This window comes from Thalassophryne amazonica, chromosome 1 (assembly GCF_902500255.1).
Source record: "Thalassophryne amazonica chromosome 1, fThaAma1.1, whole genome shotgun sequence".
Taxonomy (NCBI): Eukaryota; Metazoa; Chordata; class Actinopteri; order Batrachoidiformes; family Batrachoididae; genus Thalassophryne; species Thalassophryne amazonica.
Window position 1 is genome coordinate 9,878,374 of NC_047103.1, and position 22,224 is coordinate 9,900,597.

At 40.3% G+C, this 22,224-nt stretch overlaps 1 protein-coding gene across 1 annotated transcript in view; it reads right to left on the bottom strand.

Annotated features, from left to right (window-relative positions):
- Positions 1-22,224, bottom strand: part of cntnap2a (contactin associated protein 2a) — a 1,233,088-nt gene that overhangs the window by 86,269 nt on the left and 1,124,595 nt on the right. The window contains 2 exon segments of the mRNA XM_034162408.1: positions 7,589-7,722; positions 14,120-14,353. Coding sequence (XP_034018299.1) covers positions 7,589-7,722; positions 14,120-14,353 — 368 coding nt within the window.

A 22,224-nucleotide genomic window follows, 5' to 3' on the forward strand; every position in this document is an offset into this window, starting at 1 on the left:
TTTTTTTTTACTACAACTACTAATACTACTTATAATAATAATAATAATTTCGACAAGTAAAATGTGTAGAGAGAATTTAAATGTTAGAAAAATGTTAGAAAGAATTTGTTACATTTATAAACAATGCAGGTTAAAAATTGCAAGTTTTACTGTTACAGTGCTGTCAACAGTTAAATATGAGTGAAGAAAGAGGTCTTTATTTTACTTTTTATAAAACAAGTATTTATTTTCATTGAAGTCAAATAAAGTGAGTTTTGGCAAAACAGGTATCACTGTCATGTTGAGGTGGCAGAGGGTTGTTGTCGGCAGCTGGGGAAAGTAACTAAAAACGTAACTAGTAATCTAACTTAGTTACTTTTACAATTGAGTAATCAGTAAAGTAACTAAGTTACTTTTTCAAGGAGTAATCAGTAATTGGATTACTTTTTCAAAGTAACTGTGGGAACACTGGTGGCGAACAGCTGAGTGTGTGTCCTGGAGGGACGTCTCACTTTGATCTCTAAACCCTCAGTGTCCGAACAGTTGAGGGAAAAAAAAAGAGGAAACCTGAGATGCAGAGATGAGACATTTTCGCCGCTCCTTGTTCTGCCTTTTGCATTCCACAGCTTTCCGTGACTCAGATTATTGTCTCGTTCCGTTCACCGCACGCCTGCTCGTCTTCTTTCTTGTTTACAGAGTTGTAAAAAATAAACATATCTATAAGATTTGCAGCACTGAAAAACTCGCCATTAAATATTCTGTTGCAATGAGACGTTTTTAGGACGCGTCCCACATGCTGGTGGTCTGGAAGGTTTAAATATGTTAACACGGACCGTGAAATGAATATCAACAAGCAACACAGCTATGACGCGAACGCAACACTTGCGGTGCGTTTCAGGCCATTCTTTCCATTCCTGTTAAAAATTGCCATAAATGCTGTGACATCACCAGGAGGTTTTCTGGAAGTACAAAGGTTATGCTAAAGGTATCTTTGCACATATCACATGGCACAAGTTCATCATCACCCTGTGCACTAGGTGAGATTCACAGGATGCACATCCATGAACGTGACAACCGGCTGCAAAATTCTGAATTTCTCATGCAGGTTCGAAAGAGATGATGTGAAATATCTCACTTTTGTATGCACGACCAAGTATGTTTACACATGGACATTAGAGTGCCTGTTTGTCCCACAGGCAGTGAAGGCAACATGAAAACCTTTTCCCACTTCAAAGCTTGGTTTGTTTGCACACCTGAGGGATGCACAAGCCGTATCAATAATCTCCATCTTCTGTCTCTGCTGCCCTCACAGCATCCTCACTTATCCCTTTTTTCCCCTTAAATCCCAATTACTGCATCATAGCAGCCGACTAATCCTTCAAATGCTGCGCATTGTTTCACCGCTAACCGCACCAGCTATCTCAGGATTGCTAATTAGCACCTTGAGCACGTGGTGGGGCTGCAAACTGAATGGATATATGCAGGTTATAGTTAACAGCTCAGTCACAATCCAAACACCGAACAATGACACGACTGAGCTGGGATCAGCCAGCGGGAGGAGACATGTCGCATAAAAGCATGCGTGTGCACGTAATGCATTTTACAGTTGCACTTGTCGCTTCCTGTGCCAATAAAAAAAGGATGTGCGATGTTAAAGTGCTCCCACGAGGGCGATCAGCAGCTGCAGAATGTGATTTGCTCTGGAAATGAGGGAGATCTCCATCAGATATTTCACTTTAATTTTCCTCCTGTCGCACTTTTCCCGGTGCAGTGTGGGAATGTGGGTGATGAGACTGCAGTATCGCAGAGGTCATTGCTCACGCACACGCAACCAGGGAGAAACTCTGACCTACAGCATGTACAAAATACAGAAGGACATCACACTGCAAGTACACCATAATTCATAAAAAAAAATCTAATTCCACTTTAATGTGTACTTATGTACCTGTACAGTACATGTAAAAGTACTCACCCACCTGAGGTTTTACATACCTTATTGTAATACAAAAATAAATAAATAAATACATAAACTACACTCAACAAAAATATAAATGCAACACTTTTGGTTTTGCTCCCATTTTGTATGAGATGAACTCAAAGATCTAAAACTTTTTCCACATACACACACCAGCAAAACCAAAAGTGTTGCGGTTATATTTTGTTGAGTGTATATTAAAAATGAAGGCTTCATTGTGGAAAATGATCAAAAATGTAATCTTTAAATAAAAGCTGAAAAGAAATCTCAATAAAATAAAAAATATTACACAAAATAATGGACTGCAAAACTTCTAATTCACTTTAATATGCCATAACTACAGTCAGGTCCATAAGTATTTGGGCAGCAAACCTTTTGCTTCTGTAAAAATCACAGTGGAGTACTTCAAGAATTAGGGCATTTTATACATGATATTATATGATGATCCTATTTTCAGTGGCCATAAGCAATTGGACAAACTAAACATGTTTTATTTTCATAGAAATAATCACTTTTACAGCTAGAATTCTTCAGACAAATCAAGCTATGGACACTGAATCAGGCATGAGAATGAGACATCCTGAAAAATCCAGAAAGTTGGCCCCCTGATGGAGCTCCTGGATTTTAGTCAAAATTTGAGACCCATTTTAAGGCTTATTTTGGCAGCCAGCAAGACTCTTTAAAGAAAAGTCAGGGATACATTATCCAGATCACCCTATAAAATCTGTAACTCTGAAAAAATCTTAATTTATGTTAATCACTAAGATTACGAGGTCTGTTAGAAAAGTATCGGGCCTTTTTATTTTTTGCAAAAACCTGATGGATTTGAATCACGTGTGCTTGCATGAGCCAACCTTGAACCTTCGTGTGCATGCGTGAATTTTTTCACGCCTGTCGACTGCGTCATTTGCTGGTAAGCAGCTTTTGTGTGAGGACATGTGTTTTCATTGCAAGGAAAAAGATGGAACGACTGGAGCAGCGCTACTGCATCAAATTTTGCCAGAAACTGGGTGACAGCCAGGTGTAAACCATTCGGATTATTCAGATGGCTTTCGGTGACTTTTCAGTCGTGTGAGTATCCAAGAAATTGTGGAAGAGGTGGGCATGTCACAGCATGTCCTGTGAGACATAAACACGAAGGTGCTTCTGCTCCGCCGTCAGCTTCGGCACGAATTTTGCCGCCACTCTTTTCATGGCCAAATCTTCTGTCACAGTGGAATGTGCTGAAAAAGTGCTGATGTCCACCTCTTCCACAATTTCTCGGATAGTCACACAACTGTCCCACATCACCACAGTGTTCACTTTGGAAATGATCTGGTCATTTCAGCATGTTGATGGCTGACCGGAGCGTGGCTCACTCTCCACCGTTGTGCGAACGTCTTTAAACCTGTTGTACCGCTCCTTAATCTGTGTGATGCCCACAGGATCGTCACTGAAAGCCGTTTTAATAATCCGAATGGTTTCCACCTGGCTGTCACCCAGTTTCTGGCAAAATTTGATGCAGTGCTGCTCCAGTCGTTCCGCCATTTTCCTTGCAATGAAAATCCGCCGAGAGCACAACGCACGTCCTACACAAAGGCTGCTTACCAGCAAATGACGCAATCGACAGGTGTGAAAAAATTCACGCATGCACACGAAGGTTCAAGGTTTGCTCATGCAAGCACACGTGATTCAAATCCATCAGGTTTTTGCAAAAAATAAAAAGGTCGGATACTTTTCTAACAGACCTCGTATGTCGGTGCTGTGACCCAAACGTTTACTCACTGCACAGCACCACCTGTTGGCCACTGAGACACTCCCATCCCAGTCAGACTGAATGTCTTTTGGCATCTGGGAGTGAAGTTTACTCCATAAAGCCCGGTATAAGAAGAACTACAGTGGGAAGTTGGCCATTCTCACGGAAGCCCCGAGGACCAGGCGCCACCATTTTTGGCCTACTCAACAAACAATAACAACGTGTTGTTAGCCTCTTGTATCAGTGAGAAACAAAGCTGCTAAATAGAGTCAAAATGTCTGAGAGCTGTGCTTGTTACAGACGTACGAACTGGAGAAATAAGGGAGGCAACAGTTCCACAGTGATTTTTAATCGGTAAAATGATGCTGCTTTCAGTACTGAGTGTGCATGTGTGTTTTAGTGTAATACCACTTTAACTGCGCACACCTCGACAAAACCACAATGTAAGTAATATATACAAAATAATTGAAATACGTGTGTCATAAAACAATTTTCAACTTATTTTGTTATTAAAGTTATGGCTGCACAAACAAGAGCAAGAAGGGATGCGACATTTCCTTCCACAAGTGCACATTTTTTGTGATTTTTGACCTATGAAAATGTTATTTCAACTGCAGCTTTCTGATTTTCTGAGTAACTGTGCACGTGTGTTTAAACTATGATGTAAATATATCCTCGATTTTGAATCTTACAGCTGCAGGAACTGGAGAAAGAAGGGAAGCAAGCCATCCTTCCACAAGTGATTCAGGTGATGAAATTCACTTTTTCATGGCTTTATTGTTACAGTTCATACTCGCATCGCGATTTCCGCATTGAAATTGCAGATGCTACGCTCACGTATCTGGGTACGCACGGTCATACTATAGAAGCAATATAGAAATGCGCAATCTAGTTCTCACATAGGACTCTGTGGTTTACTCCCCATACAGCGCCACCTGTTGGCCACCAGTACACAAGAAAGAGAATGGTGAGAGAAGCCACCAATACACATTGTGCTTCTATGGTTGTGCAGCTTTACACTGTTGCGTCACCATTTGAGTGGAACAGAGAAGGACTTTATTCAGAAGAAAACAGAAGCAAGACGTGAGACTCAAACCTACAACTGATCAGTTTTCTTGCAAGAAACAAAAAGTTGCACGATAACTACGTCACCATCCATCCACTGATGGACCCGACTGCAAATCATCACTTTTACCGTATTGTTCCAGAGAGAGCTGCAGGTAAAACAAAGACAAATGGAATCGAGCGCTGGCTCTCCCACATGGAAATTATTGTATAAAATGAGGTTTATTTTTCAAAATTCTGATTTGGTGCCATAAAACAATAAAGACATGAAAGCCCCAGGGTGTGTGAGCTTTTTATAGGCATGGCATATTTCTGCCAAAGTTCATAAAACAGGTTTATTATTTTGGCTGAATGCTGTGAATCCTGTTTGCATGATGTCATGTTTATCCTTTTTATCCACTTTTATTGTTCATGCATCTGTTTGGTCACAAAATCCCTGTTAAACACATATTCTGAGAGAAAGTGCTGCGTTCAGTCTTAATAGGTTTCACTGTGTTCACTTTGTAATCGTTGTGTTTAAAAGCTCCCATATAAATGACACTGAATGCTTTTATCTTTCTTTTGCTTTGCCATTATGTGCTTTGTTTTCCAGCTTAAAGTAAACCAACAGACCAATTTATTTCTTATTAAACCATGACTCTGGTGTTAATGTAAAGTGTTTCTACAAACTTCTAGAAGATGTCAATGCAAATGAAATTGACACTTCAAATAAATAAGTGTTTGTTTGGAGGAAAGCAACTGTGTATAGCATTTTACTGTGATCACATTATCTTTGTTTTTTGTGCAAAAAACTGTTTTCAGCTGCAGCATCATGTTTGAAATGGCCACTAGAGGGTGACAAAAGTACAAATTTAACAACTGCAGTATAAAGCTGCAAAGAAGACACTAGATGTGCTCATATGTCATAACGACACTAAAGCAGTAGATTAATTTCTGCATAGATGTGGTCACTTTGCATCCACTCATACTTTTGCACTGTATAAATCTGCTCTAACCACATCAAAAGGTGAAGCAGATGAAATACTCAAAATGCAAATGATGGTCTCTAGAAAATCCTTGGATCGATTCCCCGTCACACAGAAAAATCAGGACAATTATCCTGTCCTGTGCACGTACTCCCCTGAGCAGGTGGGTTGCTCATGGGGGGCTTGGGGCGGGTGAAGAATGGATGTGACATCAACATTTTATTTCTCCATGTGTCTACAAAAAAGCTGCAAGCATCATCTAATTTTGCATGAATATGACCAAGAAGGCTTGTTGAGGGAATGACTTTGGGTTAGCGATCTCAAAGGGACAGCTGTGCTGTAGACAAAAGAACTTCAAAGCAGTTAGCACTGTGAGCTGTTAGCAATGTCTATGCTCACAGGCTCATTGCCTGAAATTGCTGTGCTGTGATACATGAAATATATTAATGCTCATTCCACAGAGATCACAACATCATCTGCAAACAGACATGGGGTCAAATACGAGGATAGGCTGAAAAGTTCTAAGGCTCCCCATGAAGGAGTAATGCATTAACTGCATTATAGTGAGCCTTAGAACTTTTCAACATACCCTCATACTTTGCATTGTATTTAAATACAAATACAAATACTTTAGATTTTCAAATTCCAAATACAAATACTTTGTACTTTTTCAAATACAAATACAAATACTTTATATTTTGAGTATTTCAAATACAAATACTTTCTATGAACTATAAACAACAAATCAACATAAAAACTGATAAACCAGTGACAATTTATTGTGAAATAGCATGACCAAATACTATTAATAAGGAAAGGCTTGAATGTTTTATCACAAATTCACTATTATAATATCACAGGCAATAATCAAACTATCACAATCTATATTCAACACAGTGTCACAGAGATTCCCAAGTTTGAAAAGTATTTGAAAAAGTATTTGGAAATACTTGAGATCGGCGATGTATCTGAAATACAAATACAAATACTTTGAATTCAAAATCAGAAAATACAAATACAAATACTCCGAAAAATGTATTTAAGTATTTTCAAATACAAATACTTTTGTATTGGCCCCATGTCTGTCTGCAAAGTCAGTGAACGTTTCCTCTTGGACAAACAGACCTACGTTTCTGGACTCCACAACTCAACCCAAACCAACATGCAGTCTATGAAGAGTTTAGTCAACATAAGACATCCTAAAGTGACTCAGATTTTTCTATTTACCTTTCTGTAAACCACAAACTGCTGAGGCAAATACAATTTATTCCAATCAGGACGAAAGCAATAATTGGCTTTTACAAGCCGTTTTGATTCCTTCCTAAACCGTCGCCTGCAGCCACGGTGAGGCATTTGAGCCCCAGAACAAAGTCTGTAATACTTGAGCTGAATTCTCTCTCCATCCTTGACAGCTTTTGACGGATGCCGGGCTGTATTGATCTGCAATAAGCTGCACAAACCCCCCCCAACACACACACACACACACACACACACACACACACACACACACACACACACACACACACACACACACACACACACACACACACACTGCTATGTGCATGCACTGTGAAATGCACAAACACCTTTGAACATCTGCACATGCACACTGATACAAACCCACACAGATCGATGCGTCTCTGTGCTGCTGTACTTAGGCTGTCTACTGGAAGTGGATTAACAGTGGCAGAGGACAAGCAGATTCATTACAGCAGGAGGCAGGTCAGGATGCCGCTCTCCCCTCTGAATTATTGCGACCCATCGAGCGAACCCTGGCCAGAGCACCGAACAAAACATTCTCTGCATGCACATATCCTTTAATCTGTTCTGCACCTGACAAGCAGCTTCTTGAAGCTTTGTGGTGGTTACCTGGATTGTGATGCTCCTGTTGATACGCGTCATGTTGATGGTGTGTGGCTGTCCGTTAGCCAGGTTACGCTGGTCCACCTCCATAACAAACGGCTCCCTCAGACCGCCCAGGTTGTACCGCACCTGTAAGGAACCTGGAAAAGACACACAAATCAGTATTCAAAGGTTGACCCCAAAATGTGTCTTTAATGTGACATTTTCACTACATGTTTGCTATACTTTCAAGGAACCTAATTAATAATCTGAATAATTACAAATACAATCATAAATGTGTCATGTAATAAAGTTAATCATAATTAATTGACTGCATCCAATCAAAGTTTCATTCCAGATAAAACTTTAATAACCCAGTAGCAAATATTAACACTAGAGCCCGACTGATACATCAACTGGCCAATAATTTCAGCTGATATCAACCTTTCATGAACTTATTGGTATCAGGATTATTTTTACTGATATGAAAACCTTTATTTTACTGAGTAAACAATGCAGAAAAACATTTTGGCTGTTGGAAATCAAGGTTCAAGGTTCCTTTATTGTCATTTACATGTTTCACACGCAAACAAAAATTGTCCTCAGGACCATGTATGTCCTAAATAAACAGATAATAAAACTAATAATAAATCATTTCTGTAATAAAAATATATGAATGGTAGACATTATATAATTTTTCCAGCAGAGGGCAGTCCAACAGCCTTGTTTACAATGCTGTCAAGCGCTGCTGGGACCCCATCGCCCCTTTGTCACATTAGCTACAAGAGACGGAAGCAAAGCAGTCAGCTGCCTTTATTTTTCAGTCAGAGTGGACATTTTACAGTAACAAGAGACAAATGGTCACAATGTTGCCAGCAGGGTGTGGCCAAAATAGACAAGAAGCCTATTTTATGCAAATGTTGAGCAATGCAACTCAGCAACTGCCAATCCGAGTGAAGACAGTGTGACATACATTGGTTGATTGTTGGTTGTATTTATAGTTATTGCAATAATGTATATGTATCTGTCAAACAGTAAGCCTCAATTACATTTCTCCATCATAAAGGTTCGATGATAAAATGTTAGGAATCATTGACATTTATTATGGATATATCAGCAGATGTATTGTAAATTTTGTACTCCCTCATACTGATACTGTACTGGCCCCCAAATATCCATATTAGCTGGACTTTAATTAAAACACAGTGTTTTAGATTTGTCTCCAACATTTTCAGATTCTTATTTTTTTTATATTTTGTTCCCGTGTGCACTAAACTGATAACTTAGTATTCTGTACAGCTGAATATTACAGCGAGTCACATTGTTAGTGGAAGTAGTGTTTGTATGTCTGTCTCATGTAATGTGCAGTGCTTCATTAAATGCCACAACATCATAAATGACAAACATCATTTGTACAGCTTGCACAGCTCTGCCCCACCAGTCACACCTTCAGATTCCATGTCGAGCCTTGTTTGAGAGGAAAGACATATAAGATATATATATATATATATATATATATATATATATATATATATATATATATATATATATATATATATATATATACATACTTGTATCAACGTTGCAGCATCAGTCTAAGAATTTACAGCCGGTTGCTTGCGTTCTGCTGATGTCATGCACAATAAATAGTCCCTGTAGCAATTTAATAATACCTGTAAATTACAGTGTGAAAGAGAGCGAAGGTAAATCTTTATTGGGTCATGAAGCTTTGATTATCTATGCTTTCTGCAACAAGATGCAGATACAAGTCTGCGACTCCTCATGGATGGAACATTCAACCATCACAGGTTACTGCTCAGCCAAGGCAGGTTCCAATTTACTACAGCTGGGTGGACTGGGAGGATGCACAGGAAGTGTCATCTCCAGGTAGCCACACGTGGGAAGGCCTGGAATTGAACCAGAGTTTTTAAGTTGGCATTTCAACCCCTATGCCATCGAACCACCTGCTCTTTATGTGCTGTTCATTAGTATAAAAAGCTGGAGCAATATAATCACAAAATACAACTGTAAGTTTTGGAAAAGCTTAGTTTGAGTTATTACAGAGACAACGATCTAGTTCCTTTCCAGAAGTGCATCATACAATATGACTGTGAGATGTAAATGCAGCACTCAGAGGCTGGCAGCTGAACATGCCGTCCCACTGAACGCATCTACGGCAGACAGCCTGACAGTCTGGAGGCAGCATGAACAGTCAGGTTTTGTGTCATATAGTGGCAGATGCACTGACACAATAACAAATATTATCCTCTCATTCTGCAACATCAGGCATTTTCATTCTGCCTTTATTTTGCACAATAATTAAGAAATAGGTTACATTCATTACCTCCAGGAGCGGAGTGGGAGGTGTGTTTTTTCCCTCTTGCAGGTGAGTGTGGAGTTACTGTGTCAAGGCAGCAGTCCGAGCTATGTGGGCTGCACTTCAGTTGCATATGTTTTAATCCACACTGTGTCTTATCTTCTGTGACTATTTTTTGGAAGTGAGATTTTTTTTTTTTGCATTCAATCTGGGCTTTGTGTGTGTGTGTGTGTATACACGTGGTGTGCATACATTTCATTTTCTGGTCACTCATTTAGCTTATACAGCCTTCAGCTACATCTCCTCTTGAATGTTTTCTAACATATAAACTTAGAGAATTATTCAAACCCTGTGTCTCACAGAGCTCCGTGAATGTTTGGTAAAAGTGCAGAGCAGAGAGCGATGTTTAACCTGACAGCAGTCACATGACCTTTTTCAATCACTGATACATATATATATATATATATATATATATATATATGTATATTTTTCTATTTACCTTTCTGTAAACCACAAACTGCTGAGGCAAATACAATTTATACCAATCAGGACGAAAGCAATAATTGGCTTTTACAAGCCGTTTTGATTCCTTCCTAAACTGTCGCCTGCAGCCACGGTGAGGCATTTGAGCCCCAGAACAAAGTCTGTAATACTTGAGCTGAATTCTCTCTCCATCCTTGACAGCTTTTGACGGATGCCGGGCTGTATTGATCTGCAATAAGCTGCACAAACCCCCCCCAACACACACACACACACACACACACACACACACACACACACACACACACACACACACACACACACACACACACACACACACACACACACACACACACACACACACACACACACACATATCTTCAACTGCTTATACAACATTGGGTTGAAGAGGGCAGGAGCCTATCCCAGCAGCCATATGGCATGACGCAGGGCAGGGTGCACCCTGGACAGGACGCCAGTCTGTCAGAGGGCCACATATAGACAAACACACATTTGCACCCACATCCACACCTACAAACAATTTAAAGTTTACAATTCTCCTAACCTGCAGTTTTTTGGATGTGGGAGGAAGCCGCAAACACGGGGAGAACATGCAAACTCCACACAGAAAAGCCACAGGTGGGAATCGATCCCATGACCATCTCGCTGTGGGGTAACAGTGCTAACCATTAATCCACCGTGCCGCCTGACATGGCTACTGTTTGAACTAAAATTAAAATACAATGCAAATTTTTTTAAATTGACCAGAGTGATGTGGAGAACCAGCAGCAGAATTTCTGCAATGTTCTCGATTAATGATTGCTGCACTTAAGTCAGTTCACAGATAGCTGAGATCAATACGTTGCTCAAAAACTGGCTTGACCATCCCATCCCTATGAACCCCATCCCTATGTTTTAATATGACTGAGGTTGTAATAAGCAAACTTGTCCTTGAATTTTGGGGGATATTATGCACGAGGTACAAAGACAAGTAGATCTAAATTTTGTTTTTTGACAGTATTACTAGAAAAGTGTTTCATAAACGTTATCATTGACTGGCTTAGAATCAGTGTTGTAGACAAGTCCACCTCCCCAAAGGCCAAGGCCAAGACCGAGTCACAACAACTCAAAGGCTGAGTCCACAGCATCTGAGGCTGAGGCTGAGTATGATACAAATGCTGTTGTGTGGCCCGTTCCCATAGAGTCCTGCCATAATTTGAAGCCACAGCCAAGTGAGTCAGATGCGGCCTTATACGAGGTCTGTTAGAAAAGTATCGGACCTTTTTATTTTTTTCAAAAACTATATGGATTTGAATCACGTGCGATTACATCAGACAAGCTTGAACCCTCGTGGGCATGCGAGAGTTTTTTCACGCCTGTCGGTTACATCATTCGCCTGTGGGCAGGCTTTGAGTGAGGAGTGGTCCACCCCTCCCGTTGGAATCTCTTTGTCTGAGAACTTCCTGAGAGACTGATGCTTTGCTTGATCAAAATTAAACATTCCACTGTTAAAGGAGATTTTGTAATGAGAGAAAGTGCGGACGGGTCCACGCGTTGGGACGCAGCCGGCACCGCGTGCCGCCACAGGAAAAACACCTCTGTTGGAAGCCTTAAGGACAAGTTGGACCATGTCCAGCTGTTAAACAATTTCTCAGATACTCTCTCAACTGAAAGCCATCAAAAGCTGCCTGGTTTTTACAAATGGTTATCAACATGGAGGTGTTTTTCCTGTGCCGCCGCACCGCGCCGGCTGCGTACCGATGCATGGACCCGTCCGCACGTCTTTCATTAATAAAATCTCCTTTAACAGTGGAATGTCCGGATAAACTGCTGATCCCGACCTCTTCTGAAAGTTCTCTGTTCTCTCACGATGTCCTGGGTCAACAGAGGCTTAAATTTGGAAGCTTTCAGCTCGAAACAGGCAGACAGCGGTGGCTCAGGGCGCGTCGCAACGTCCCGCTCCGTGGGCAGTCCTTAAAGCGACACCAACAGTCCATAATCTCTCATCAGCCGTTAAAATTTTCACAGAAAACCAGCTGAATTTCTCGAATGATGTCCACTTCGATGTGCCTCACAGTTTTGGAAAAAATTTTGATCAAGCAAAGCGTCAGTCTCTCAGGAAGTTCTCAGACAAAGAGATTCCGACGGGAGGGGTGGACCACTCCTCACTCAAAGCCAGCCCACAGGCGAATGACGTAACCGACAGGCGTGAAAAAACTCACGCATGCGCACGAGGGTTCAAGGTTGTCTGATGTAATCGCACGTGATTCAAATCCATATAGTTTTTGAAAAAAATAAAAAGGTACGTTAGTTTTATCACAGACCTCGTATATAATCTTTAGCGTACTTTCATGATGCAATGTGTTGGGATCACAAAGATTAATATGTTTCCAGGGGAAAGAAATAAAATAATGCCTGGGTAGTGACAAGGATATTTCGGAGGGTTTTTACATGTTAGTACTTGTAGACGTGGCATAGTGTAGCAGAGCATGTGTCTATGTTTGTGTGTAGTTGCATGGTGACAACAAAAAATACATTCAAGTGTTGCACGCAGAGAGTATTGTACGCGTAAAGTAAACTTGAATTGTGTTTATGTTTTGGTGGGAAGTAAACTTGGGTAAAAACGAGTGGCATTAAACTGGCTTCGCCTAATTCTTTGAGGCTGGTTGATGTCAAGGCCAAGACCAAGACTGACTATTACAATATGAGGCCAAGGCATAAAAAAAAAACCTGTCCTCCAACACTGATGAGAACTGATGAATTCTGGGTCAGCTCCACAAAAAGAGAATGGAAAATTAAAATATAATCTTCTAACATTGCAGGATAAGACTTTATGGGCATCGGTGGAATTACGTTCTTCAATGATAACACATCTACGTAAAATAACTCTGATTGATTGAAATCCTCCAGGCAAAAATTGAGCTTTTTCTATCAAGTGATGGTGCAGACAGAGATGCCAGATCACTCTGAATAATTCAGGCGGTCCACTGTTTGACGGCGCTCCGAGATCATTCCTGGTTACATCATTACAGATATTTATCATTTCAGGGTCTTGAGCGAGCTGGAGTTTTGTAGCAGCACCTCTGAGTGCAGGCTGCTGTCACTGTGGGAACATTAGACACTTCAGCACCGGTGATTTTTTTTTTGAAAATTCAACATTATCAAAGTGCTTCGCTGACTGTGGAAGCTGCTGATGAATGAGGACACACTATACGTCGCTGCAAGGATGGCTTTTAAAAATGACCTTTGCAGCAGTAAAGCAGCATTCAGACTGACTTAAGACTGCATCCCAAAAATTGCACCATGTATTTCCGTAAATCCACTCTGTTGGCACCACAGGATGACGCGGTGGCACCGTGCTTCATCCGACCGAGAGGAAACAAAGACGCCATTTGGTGTTTTCTTCTTTAGATTAAGCAGCTCATCCTCACAGAAAAAGTCACGTGACTTGAAGCTGCTAACACGTTCATCAGATTTGTCATCTTTATGATCCATTTGTCATTGCTGTTGTCTCGTGTCTGTCTGAGAAAAACATAATGTGGATAAATATTGGGTCCGGTCTCGAACTTACTCACATAGAATGCTTTGCTTTGTATGACTACATTCAAATTGAAATGCATCCGAGCTGCTGTGGTTGTTGAAGTGACAACTGTTGCTTGTCAAAATGAAGTCTGTGGACCTTTTACGTCCATCCATGCGGACCGCCGGCTGAAATACTCAACAGTCTTAATGGCCTTGACAAAGTCTTGTGTGGAACTTACCATTCTGCCTGAGCACCACGGCGAGGTAGTCTTGCACCTTGGAGCTCACGTACAGCAGAATGGCCGGAGCGCTGGACGTGCTGAAACTAAAAGCCACGTCCTCCTTCGTCAGATTCACTTCGCGTGGTATCAGATGATGCGACAGGATCTTTGAGTCTCTACTGGCTCCTGCTACCACTTCAGGCAGGAAATTGTATTTGACCATCGTCCCTGCTTCAAAGAACCCCCCAATATCTGCAGAGAACAAAGAAAGGAAAAAAAATTGGTAGAAGGAAAAAAATATCAGAACCTGACACGCATGAATTATATACATTTCTAACTGAACCTTCTTTATCCAGATCAACTCCAAAAACTGTAAAAACAAACAAGCAAAACAACAACATATAAAAACTACATCCACGGCAAGGATTAAAAGAAATACATCAAAGACCTGAAAATGACCTGAGGATTATTGATCCCGACTGCTGTAAAAGGAACCCGGCCCGACCCATAATAGATGCACTGTTTCTTTCTCTTTTTGCTCTGTATGCACCACTCTGCATTTAATCATTAGTGATCGATCTCTGCTCCCCTCCACAGCATGTCTTTTTCCTGGTTCTCTCCCTCAGCCCCAACCAGTCCCAGCAGAAGACTGCCCCTCCCTGAGCCTGGTTCTGCTGGAGGTTTCTTCCTGTTAAAAGGGAGTTTTTCCTTCCCACTGTAGCCAAGTGCTTGCTCACAGGGGGTCGTTTTGACCGTTGGGGTTTTACATAATTATTGTATGGCCTTGCCTTACAATATAAAGCGCCTTGGGGCAACTGTTTGTTGTGATTTGGCGCTATATAAAAAACTTGATTGATTGATTGATTGATGTGTTTCTGACGCTCCAATTTTTGAACATTATTTTTGCTGTAATTCAGTTTTCATTCTCTCCAAATCCTATGTGGACCCTGAAGCCCGTTGGTGCCGGTGTCTATCTCTGGATCCCAGGGCATCAAGCGGCTGAGAGGCTGTGACTCCTCCTGGATGGGACACTAGCCCAATGCAGGTTACTTCCCCAGCTGAGGTCGGTACCCATTTAACAGCTGGGCAGACTGAGACAATTTAGATTGACTTGTCCGAGGACACAGACAGCATGAGTGGGATTCGAACCCAGGTCTACAGATTGACAGGCCAGCTCCTAATCCACTCAGCTACCTGCTAGACAAGACAATCAATAGTGATGACGTGATGAACACCTACAGGTGAGGATTGAAAATCCCTTTAGGTCCCATACAAACCACATGAGACCTGATCCATGAGTGGACTCCACCTCGATCAAGTCTTACAGGGACAGACAGCATCTGTAAAAACATTTATACTTCTCTCACATGTGTAATTGTATTTTTTTTATAGGTAAGACACTGACTGTAATGTCGTAGTAACATTACTGCAGGTTGTAATATCACTTCTACTGTTGTTATATTCAGCTTTTTGTTTGTTTTGATGTTCAGTGTACAACAGATGGTTTGTGGATAACTTACAAATAGTTTTCGTTAGTTTAGTTTTTAATTTGAACATTTCCATTGTGATACGTCGGAACCCGTGATGTAGATGATAACCTCTGAGGTGCAACTTGTATTTATTTACTGTTTGTAGGCTCCAAAAAACCAAACCAAACCAAAACAAACAAACCTACAAATTGGAACAAACAAAATCAACAACAAGAAAGCTGTGTTTTTGGTGTATATGTGAGAGCCCTGAAAGGAATGTAGAAAAAGAGAATGAAAGATAAAGAGTGCACAAATGCAAAACAAAGAAAGACGGAAGCAATAAAAGACAGAAATCTAAGAAAAAGAACCATAGAACCATAAGAAAACAAAAATAAATGAACATAAAAAGAGTGAAAGGACAAAAGAAAAAGAACAAAGAAAGCAAAAACTATGTAACAACAATATGCAATAAAACAAAAAAGCAAGAATGAAATCGAGTGCAAGAAAGCAATGCAAACAAAAAGAGAATAAAAACACAGAAATTTAAGAACAAAAAGATAATAGAGTACAAGAAAGAAAGAAAGAAAGAATGAAAGTTATTTCCAGCTGACTGATTCTGCACTTTTTCTCTCTGTCCGAGGCACTGCCGAGACCTTCAATAAATGCTGGTCCTGCACCCCAGGATGGCAGACTGACCTCCGAACACCCTGCCTGCTGCACCAATGAATAGAAGCCTGCCTGTTTGGCACCTTCCTCTTCTGGAATTAGATGCACATAGACTAATGACTCAAGATGAAGTACTTTTTAATTTCAGTTAAGAACTCTGTTTTTGCTAAGCTTTCGTGTTTTTTTTTCTGTTTTTAATTTGTTATGTTTACTAAGAAATTCTTGTAAGCTTTGTAAAAACCTTCTGTTAGAATGGCCTAAGCAGTGGGTCACACCTCTGAGTCTGTTCTGCTTGAGGTTTCTTCCTCTTCATCACCAGAGGGAGTTTTTCCTTACCACTGTCACCTTTGTGCTTGCTTAGGGGGGTTGGTAATGGACCTGTCAGACTTTGACAATTTAGTCTGCAAATGGCAACATATTAAAAAGACACTGAAAACACTGGTGTACGTCTAATAAGTTATGGGTAAGTTTTGTAAAAGTTAAGAGAATATTGAAGCACGCTGGTGTAAGTCCCAGTACCGCAAGGTCGTCAAAAAATTTTGTGCATGCAGAATATTTTCGACTCATGCCAGAATGTGGTTCATACGTCCTGCATACATGGGCCATAAGTTGTGTAGGTAAGTTATGGAATTGATGACACACGTTACTTGTAAGTTACTCATAAGTCAAAATATGTTGAGATAATGTCTTGCTCACCGACCTAAAACATATTTCTAACCTATGAGTAACTTATATCGAACTCATCTCCAACACATATTGACATATGTTGACATATTTAACATTTTCTGGACGACCACAGAACTTACTGAACATGTCAGCTTCCGTAAAATGATGTATCGTTCAGTGGTGGGCACAGTTCCGATAATCCGATAGCAGAAAATTATCGAAGATAATGTTTTCATTATCGGATTATCTTTTTAGATAAATTTAAAAACCATTATCGGACTAATTATCTTCCGATAAATTTTTGTACGATAACTTTTAGATCGCAACAAACATTTATAAAATTTAAAATCAGTTGAGCACCTACCTGTTAAAAGTTTCATAACAGATATATAGTTCTACCCTCTGCAAACAGAAGAAAGCTGCTTCCAGGAGAAACTGCTCTATCCTCTGGCAAAAGAGAACTGATCACCAAAAAATAAATAAATAAATAATTTCCTGTAACACCATACTGATACGCTGACAATATCACCCAAGTCATCCAGAGGCATACATTTTAACTTATGGTTCAAATTTTAACCAAACTAATTTCGGACAAGTTATTTAAAATTACTGTCATGTCTGAAGTTTTATAAAGTGAAAATATCAGATATATGTTTTAGTTTTAAACTAATGCACTAATTTTTAAGGTTTTAGTAAGCACATGCTGTGCCCAGCAGTGCATTATGGGTAGGACAGGGTAATCTCAGTACGTTCACAACAGGACAAATGCATTTCAGACACTCTGTTCAGGCTCCACGGACAACAGCATTAAACTGTAGTGCCTACAACTCTCATGAATATATTCTCTGGGTTTATAGACGTTGTTATTGTATTTGCGTTTGTTAAGTTCCACGCATCTTAAATGTAGCAGATACGGATTATCTGGAATTTTGTTTTGGCAAGTTTTCATGGTCTCTACTGCCATCTACTGGCCAGTAGTGTTCATGGCAGTTCATGGCAGTATTTGTCCTAAAGCTGGGCAGACACTGTATGATATTTTTAATCACTGTACTCGGATTCAGTTCAAACTGTACCACAGAACCACACAGAGTAAAAGTTCAGAGCACACGATTTATGTTCTCACACACATTGTACGTTCAAAAACCACAGGTCGGACTCGTGTTTCCAGAAGCAAAACGTAAGCTTTTTTTTTCAAACTTAATTTACAAAAACTCTCGATGGGAGACATCAAAGTTTAAAAACAAAACAAAACAACAACAACAAAAAACAACATTATAAGACAGCTCTGCAGCGTTTGCACATGCACAGTGCGAGTGGTTGGATGCTTGTACCTCTTCAGCAGCAGGATACCCTCACGATGGCCGACCAGAATAATATCAAACAGGTTTGATTTTCATTCAACCATATGATCAGCGATCAGGAGGTGGTCATGAAATGTTAAATGCAGCTTGTTACTCCATGTACACTACACGATGCAGGACGTGCGATTAACCTGAAACTCGGTCCAAATCTGAAAAAGGGCCAAAACTTGCACAATGTAAAGCCATTTATGTGTAAAGACAATATTGAGTGCACATTTCACAACATCATAAAATGTGCGCACAACATCATAAAATGTGCGCACATTCACTCCACATGCAAAACATTTTGCGATGACACTTCCAGGGCTCCGTAAAAATGCCTGTTTTTACAAATAAAAAATGGAATATTTTACAAAAGCACATTTATCTAACACCAACACACGACACATTAACGTGTTGGTTTACATAATGAATGACTGAACCAATCAGTGTTTAGCAGAGGCACTTTTACCCAGAATCCTTTGCGATCTGTTTGTTTATTACAAAACCTCAGAATTAGTGCATTATTCAACATTAAAAGATATATGCTATACTTTAACTTTGTACAAATGACAGAATTGACATTAATGGAGTTATTCTATTGGTATTAATGTTTTTTATAAATCAAACCCATAAGTCCGCCTGACCGGATCGTTGTGATTGGGTACAGAGCTGGGCTTTGTGGCTGCTCTCAGGTTGCTTCTGTGCTGGAAGACGTGTAGTAAACAAGAGCTTCCAGCAGGGGGCAAGATGTTCAAAGACAGAATTGTGGGCTCATTGTTTGGGTCTGTTGTCGCTTTTGATGCTACCAGAAGCAATTGTGGTGTTAAAAAGTCAAATTCAGTTTATTAGTAGTTGCAAATGTACCAGAGACAATACTGGAATTTATCGGTTATCTGTAAATTCCGATACATTTTTGGGTGGTTTATTGTTTTATCTTTATCAAAGACAACTTCTCAGCTATCTGATTATCTGTTATCCACATTAATTTTTTGGTTATCTGTTCCCAGTACGTCGGCATATGCTGGCTAAATCGTCATGATGTGACAAATGCATAACTTATTCAACATAGCCAGCGTATTTGCAAAATTTTTCATAAGTCGGCCCATGAGGTTAGACCTTACTCATGTGAAGCGCCTTGAGGCAGTGAACCTGAACCTCAAAATAAAATCTTCCTGCAGAGAAACTCTGCTTTGCTAAAACACAAACACAAGGTGAATATCTCTCTGGGTTGCCTGGGAGATTCTTCCATTCATCCCCCTTTTTTACTTGTTTTCCATCATCAGACAGGATGAGTTTAGGATTTGCTGTATCAGGATCCAGAGTCACATCCACTGCATACTGCTGGACCCTCTTCAGTTCAGCCTCACTCTCTTTCTTCTTCATTTCTTTTCTGAGTGTCTCCTCCAGCTGACTTTGGTGCTACACAAATAACAAAAATTGTATTGAACTGAAAGAAAAAAGGGTAGGACGAAAGAAATAATTAAGAATTTAATAAAGGAAAAAGGCTGGAGGAAAAGTGTGTGACGGAGGCCAGCAGGAGTCACTGTGCATGTGGTAGCCAATAGGCCTCACTCCCCCAACAGCCAAAGGATACTCTGGTCACTCAAACCAGAGCGCGGGTTTTCAGCCAATTGGTTAGAGCGGCCGCCTCCCATGAGATCGCATCCCGAGGGGAGCGAGTGGGAGGAGTCAAAAACATAACACAATGCAGATGAGAGAGAGTACAGAGCTCTTACACATCACTGTATTCTTTATGCTCGTGTGTGTTGGTCCTCCTTGGTGTTTCACAGGCTTAGGCATCTATATTTACTCATCTATAAATGTTTACTTGGTCAGCTTCCTGGTTACTTAAGGATGTATATTTCTCGGAAATGTATTGGTTCCTATCAACTTCGTTCTGCCGACCGTTTTTTACTGTCAGTCCCAAAGGTCCGGTCAGAACTGGGAAAGAAGGGCTTTCAGTTTGCTACACCCTCTGCATGGAACCTTTTACAGAATGACTTAAAACTGAGGGAGCTGGTCTCCTTAGAATCTTTTAAAGGACTTTTAAATGACAGAGATGCTGGCACATTGACATGTAGTTGTTTTAACTGATTTTTTTTTTGTAAAAATGTGTTGTTTTTGAACTTTTATACTGAAACTTTTCCATTGGTTGGTAATTTGTTTATTCTATACGTGTGGTGGAATGCTGAAATTGACACGTAACCTTGCTGCCTGTCTTGGCCAGGACACTCTTGTAAAAGAGATTTTTAATCTCAATGAGACTCTTTTCCTGGTTAAATAAAGGTAAGACAGCCGCTACACAAGAAAGGCAAAGACAAAGAATCGAGACAACACATCATGAAAGAAATAAGGAAACAAACAGAAAACAAATGAAGAGCACAAAACACAAAATAATAGTGGCAAAAACCAAGACAACAAATCACAATAGAGAGAAAAAGAAAGAAAAAAAAATAGATTGCAAGAAACCAAAAGGAGTATCAGAAAAAGTGAGAGAAAGAAAAGACAAAGAGCAATTTTGAAAGAAGACGATGGAGTTACACTTGAGTGAATTCAGTCATGTAGAAAATATATCCAGGTTTGTTTCCAGACAGAAGTGAGCAGACGTGAAGAAGATCAGCTGGAGTACAGTGAGTGTTAAACTACTGAGCTCCAGTATGTGAAAGAAACAAACAATACGCTGCTTTTTTCTCTTTGTTTTAAATCTGTACATTAACGCACGTAACGCTTTAGTCCAGAAAGCTTATTGATTGTATTAATCAAGTGTTGAGAAGCAGAGGTTGTGTTTTTTTGCTCTTCGTATGTGTGCACGCACGACATTGTCTCAGCTACAAAAACTGATTGAAGACAAAATGTGCGTGAAATTAAAGACGATGTTGACGGGAACGCGGTCGGTCTGCGATTCAGAGGGTTCACAAGACGTCTTGAAATGTTTGAAGACGTTTTTTAATGACACATTGTTTGAAAGATGCACACATTTTTTCTCATTATTATCCATCACGGACTCGATAAGTTCAAGCTGCGTTATTTCAATTTAATACAAGTCTGATTACTATAGAATAATCACATTATCACACTGGTAATGACATTTCAGAAAACAAACTGATCCTCGATTCTGCTGTAATGCACGTAGCTTTGATCTTTGGAGGTCAAAGAGTATAGGTGCTTTCAAAAAATATCCAACCTCTTTTTATCCCGTGGAAACAAATAAAGCATGCAAGTTGTGTGGTGGGGGAGGTGTCGGGAACCTTCTTGCACATGCATGAATTTTTCCCACCCGTAGAACACATCAGTTGCTAGCAGTCAACCTTAGCGTGACCGTCATTTGCTATAACATGACGGAATGACTTGAACAAAGGCATTGCATCAAATTTTGGCAAAAGCTTGGTGATATCCAAGTGGAAACCATTCACAGGCTTTTGTCGATGATGTCATGAGCATAATGCAAATAAAGGAGTGGTATAACGACCGTATTTTTTGGAGTCACACTATAAGTCACACTTTTTTACATGTTTTGGCCGGGGGTGCGACCTATACTCCAGAGCGACTTGTAAATGAAAAATATACCGGTAGATTCTCAATTAATTTACCGTAATAAAACATTTTTACATGACAGAGTCGCTCTATGTTTTAAAATGGCCACCGGAAACGGAAATGCAATGCATCATGGGCACTGTAGTATGGTGGCCACCCTATAGGTCACGCTGGTCGCGATAACCAATCAGAGAACAGAACATTGGACGTGTATTCCTCACCTCACCCAGACAATGATTGGGAAACAGCGTGTGAAGCAGACGAACACGGTGCTTGCTGTTATTCCGGGAGGGCAAACAAAACAGCTTCAACCCTTGGATATCAGTGTGAGCACTGGGTGAGCGACGGCGGAGGATTAGCGTCTGCACTTGGAAGGAGCTGGCATCAACACCACGGGGAGGTCATGAGCTGCACAGGTAGGTGCTGCACGAACATTGGCAGCTGA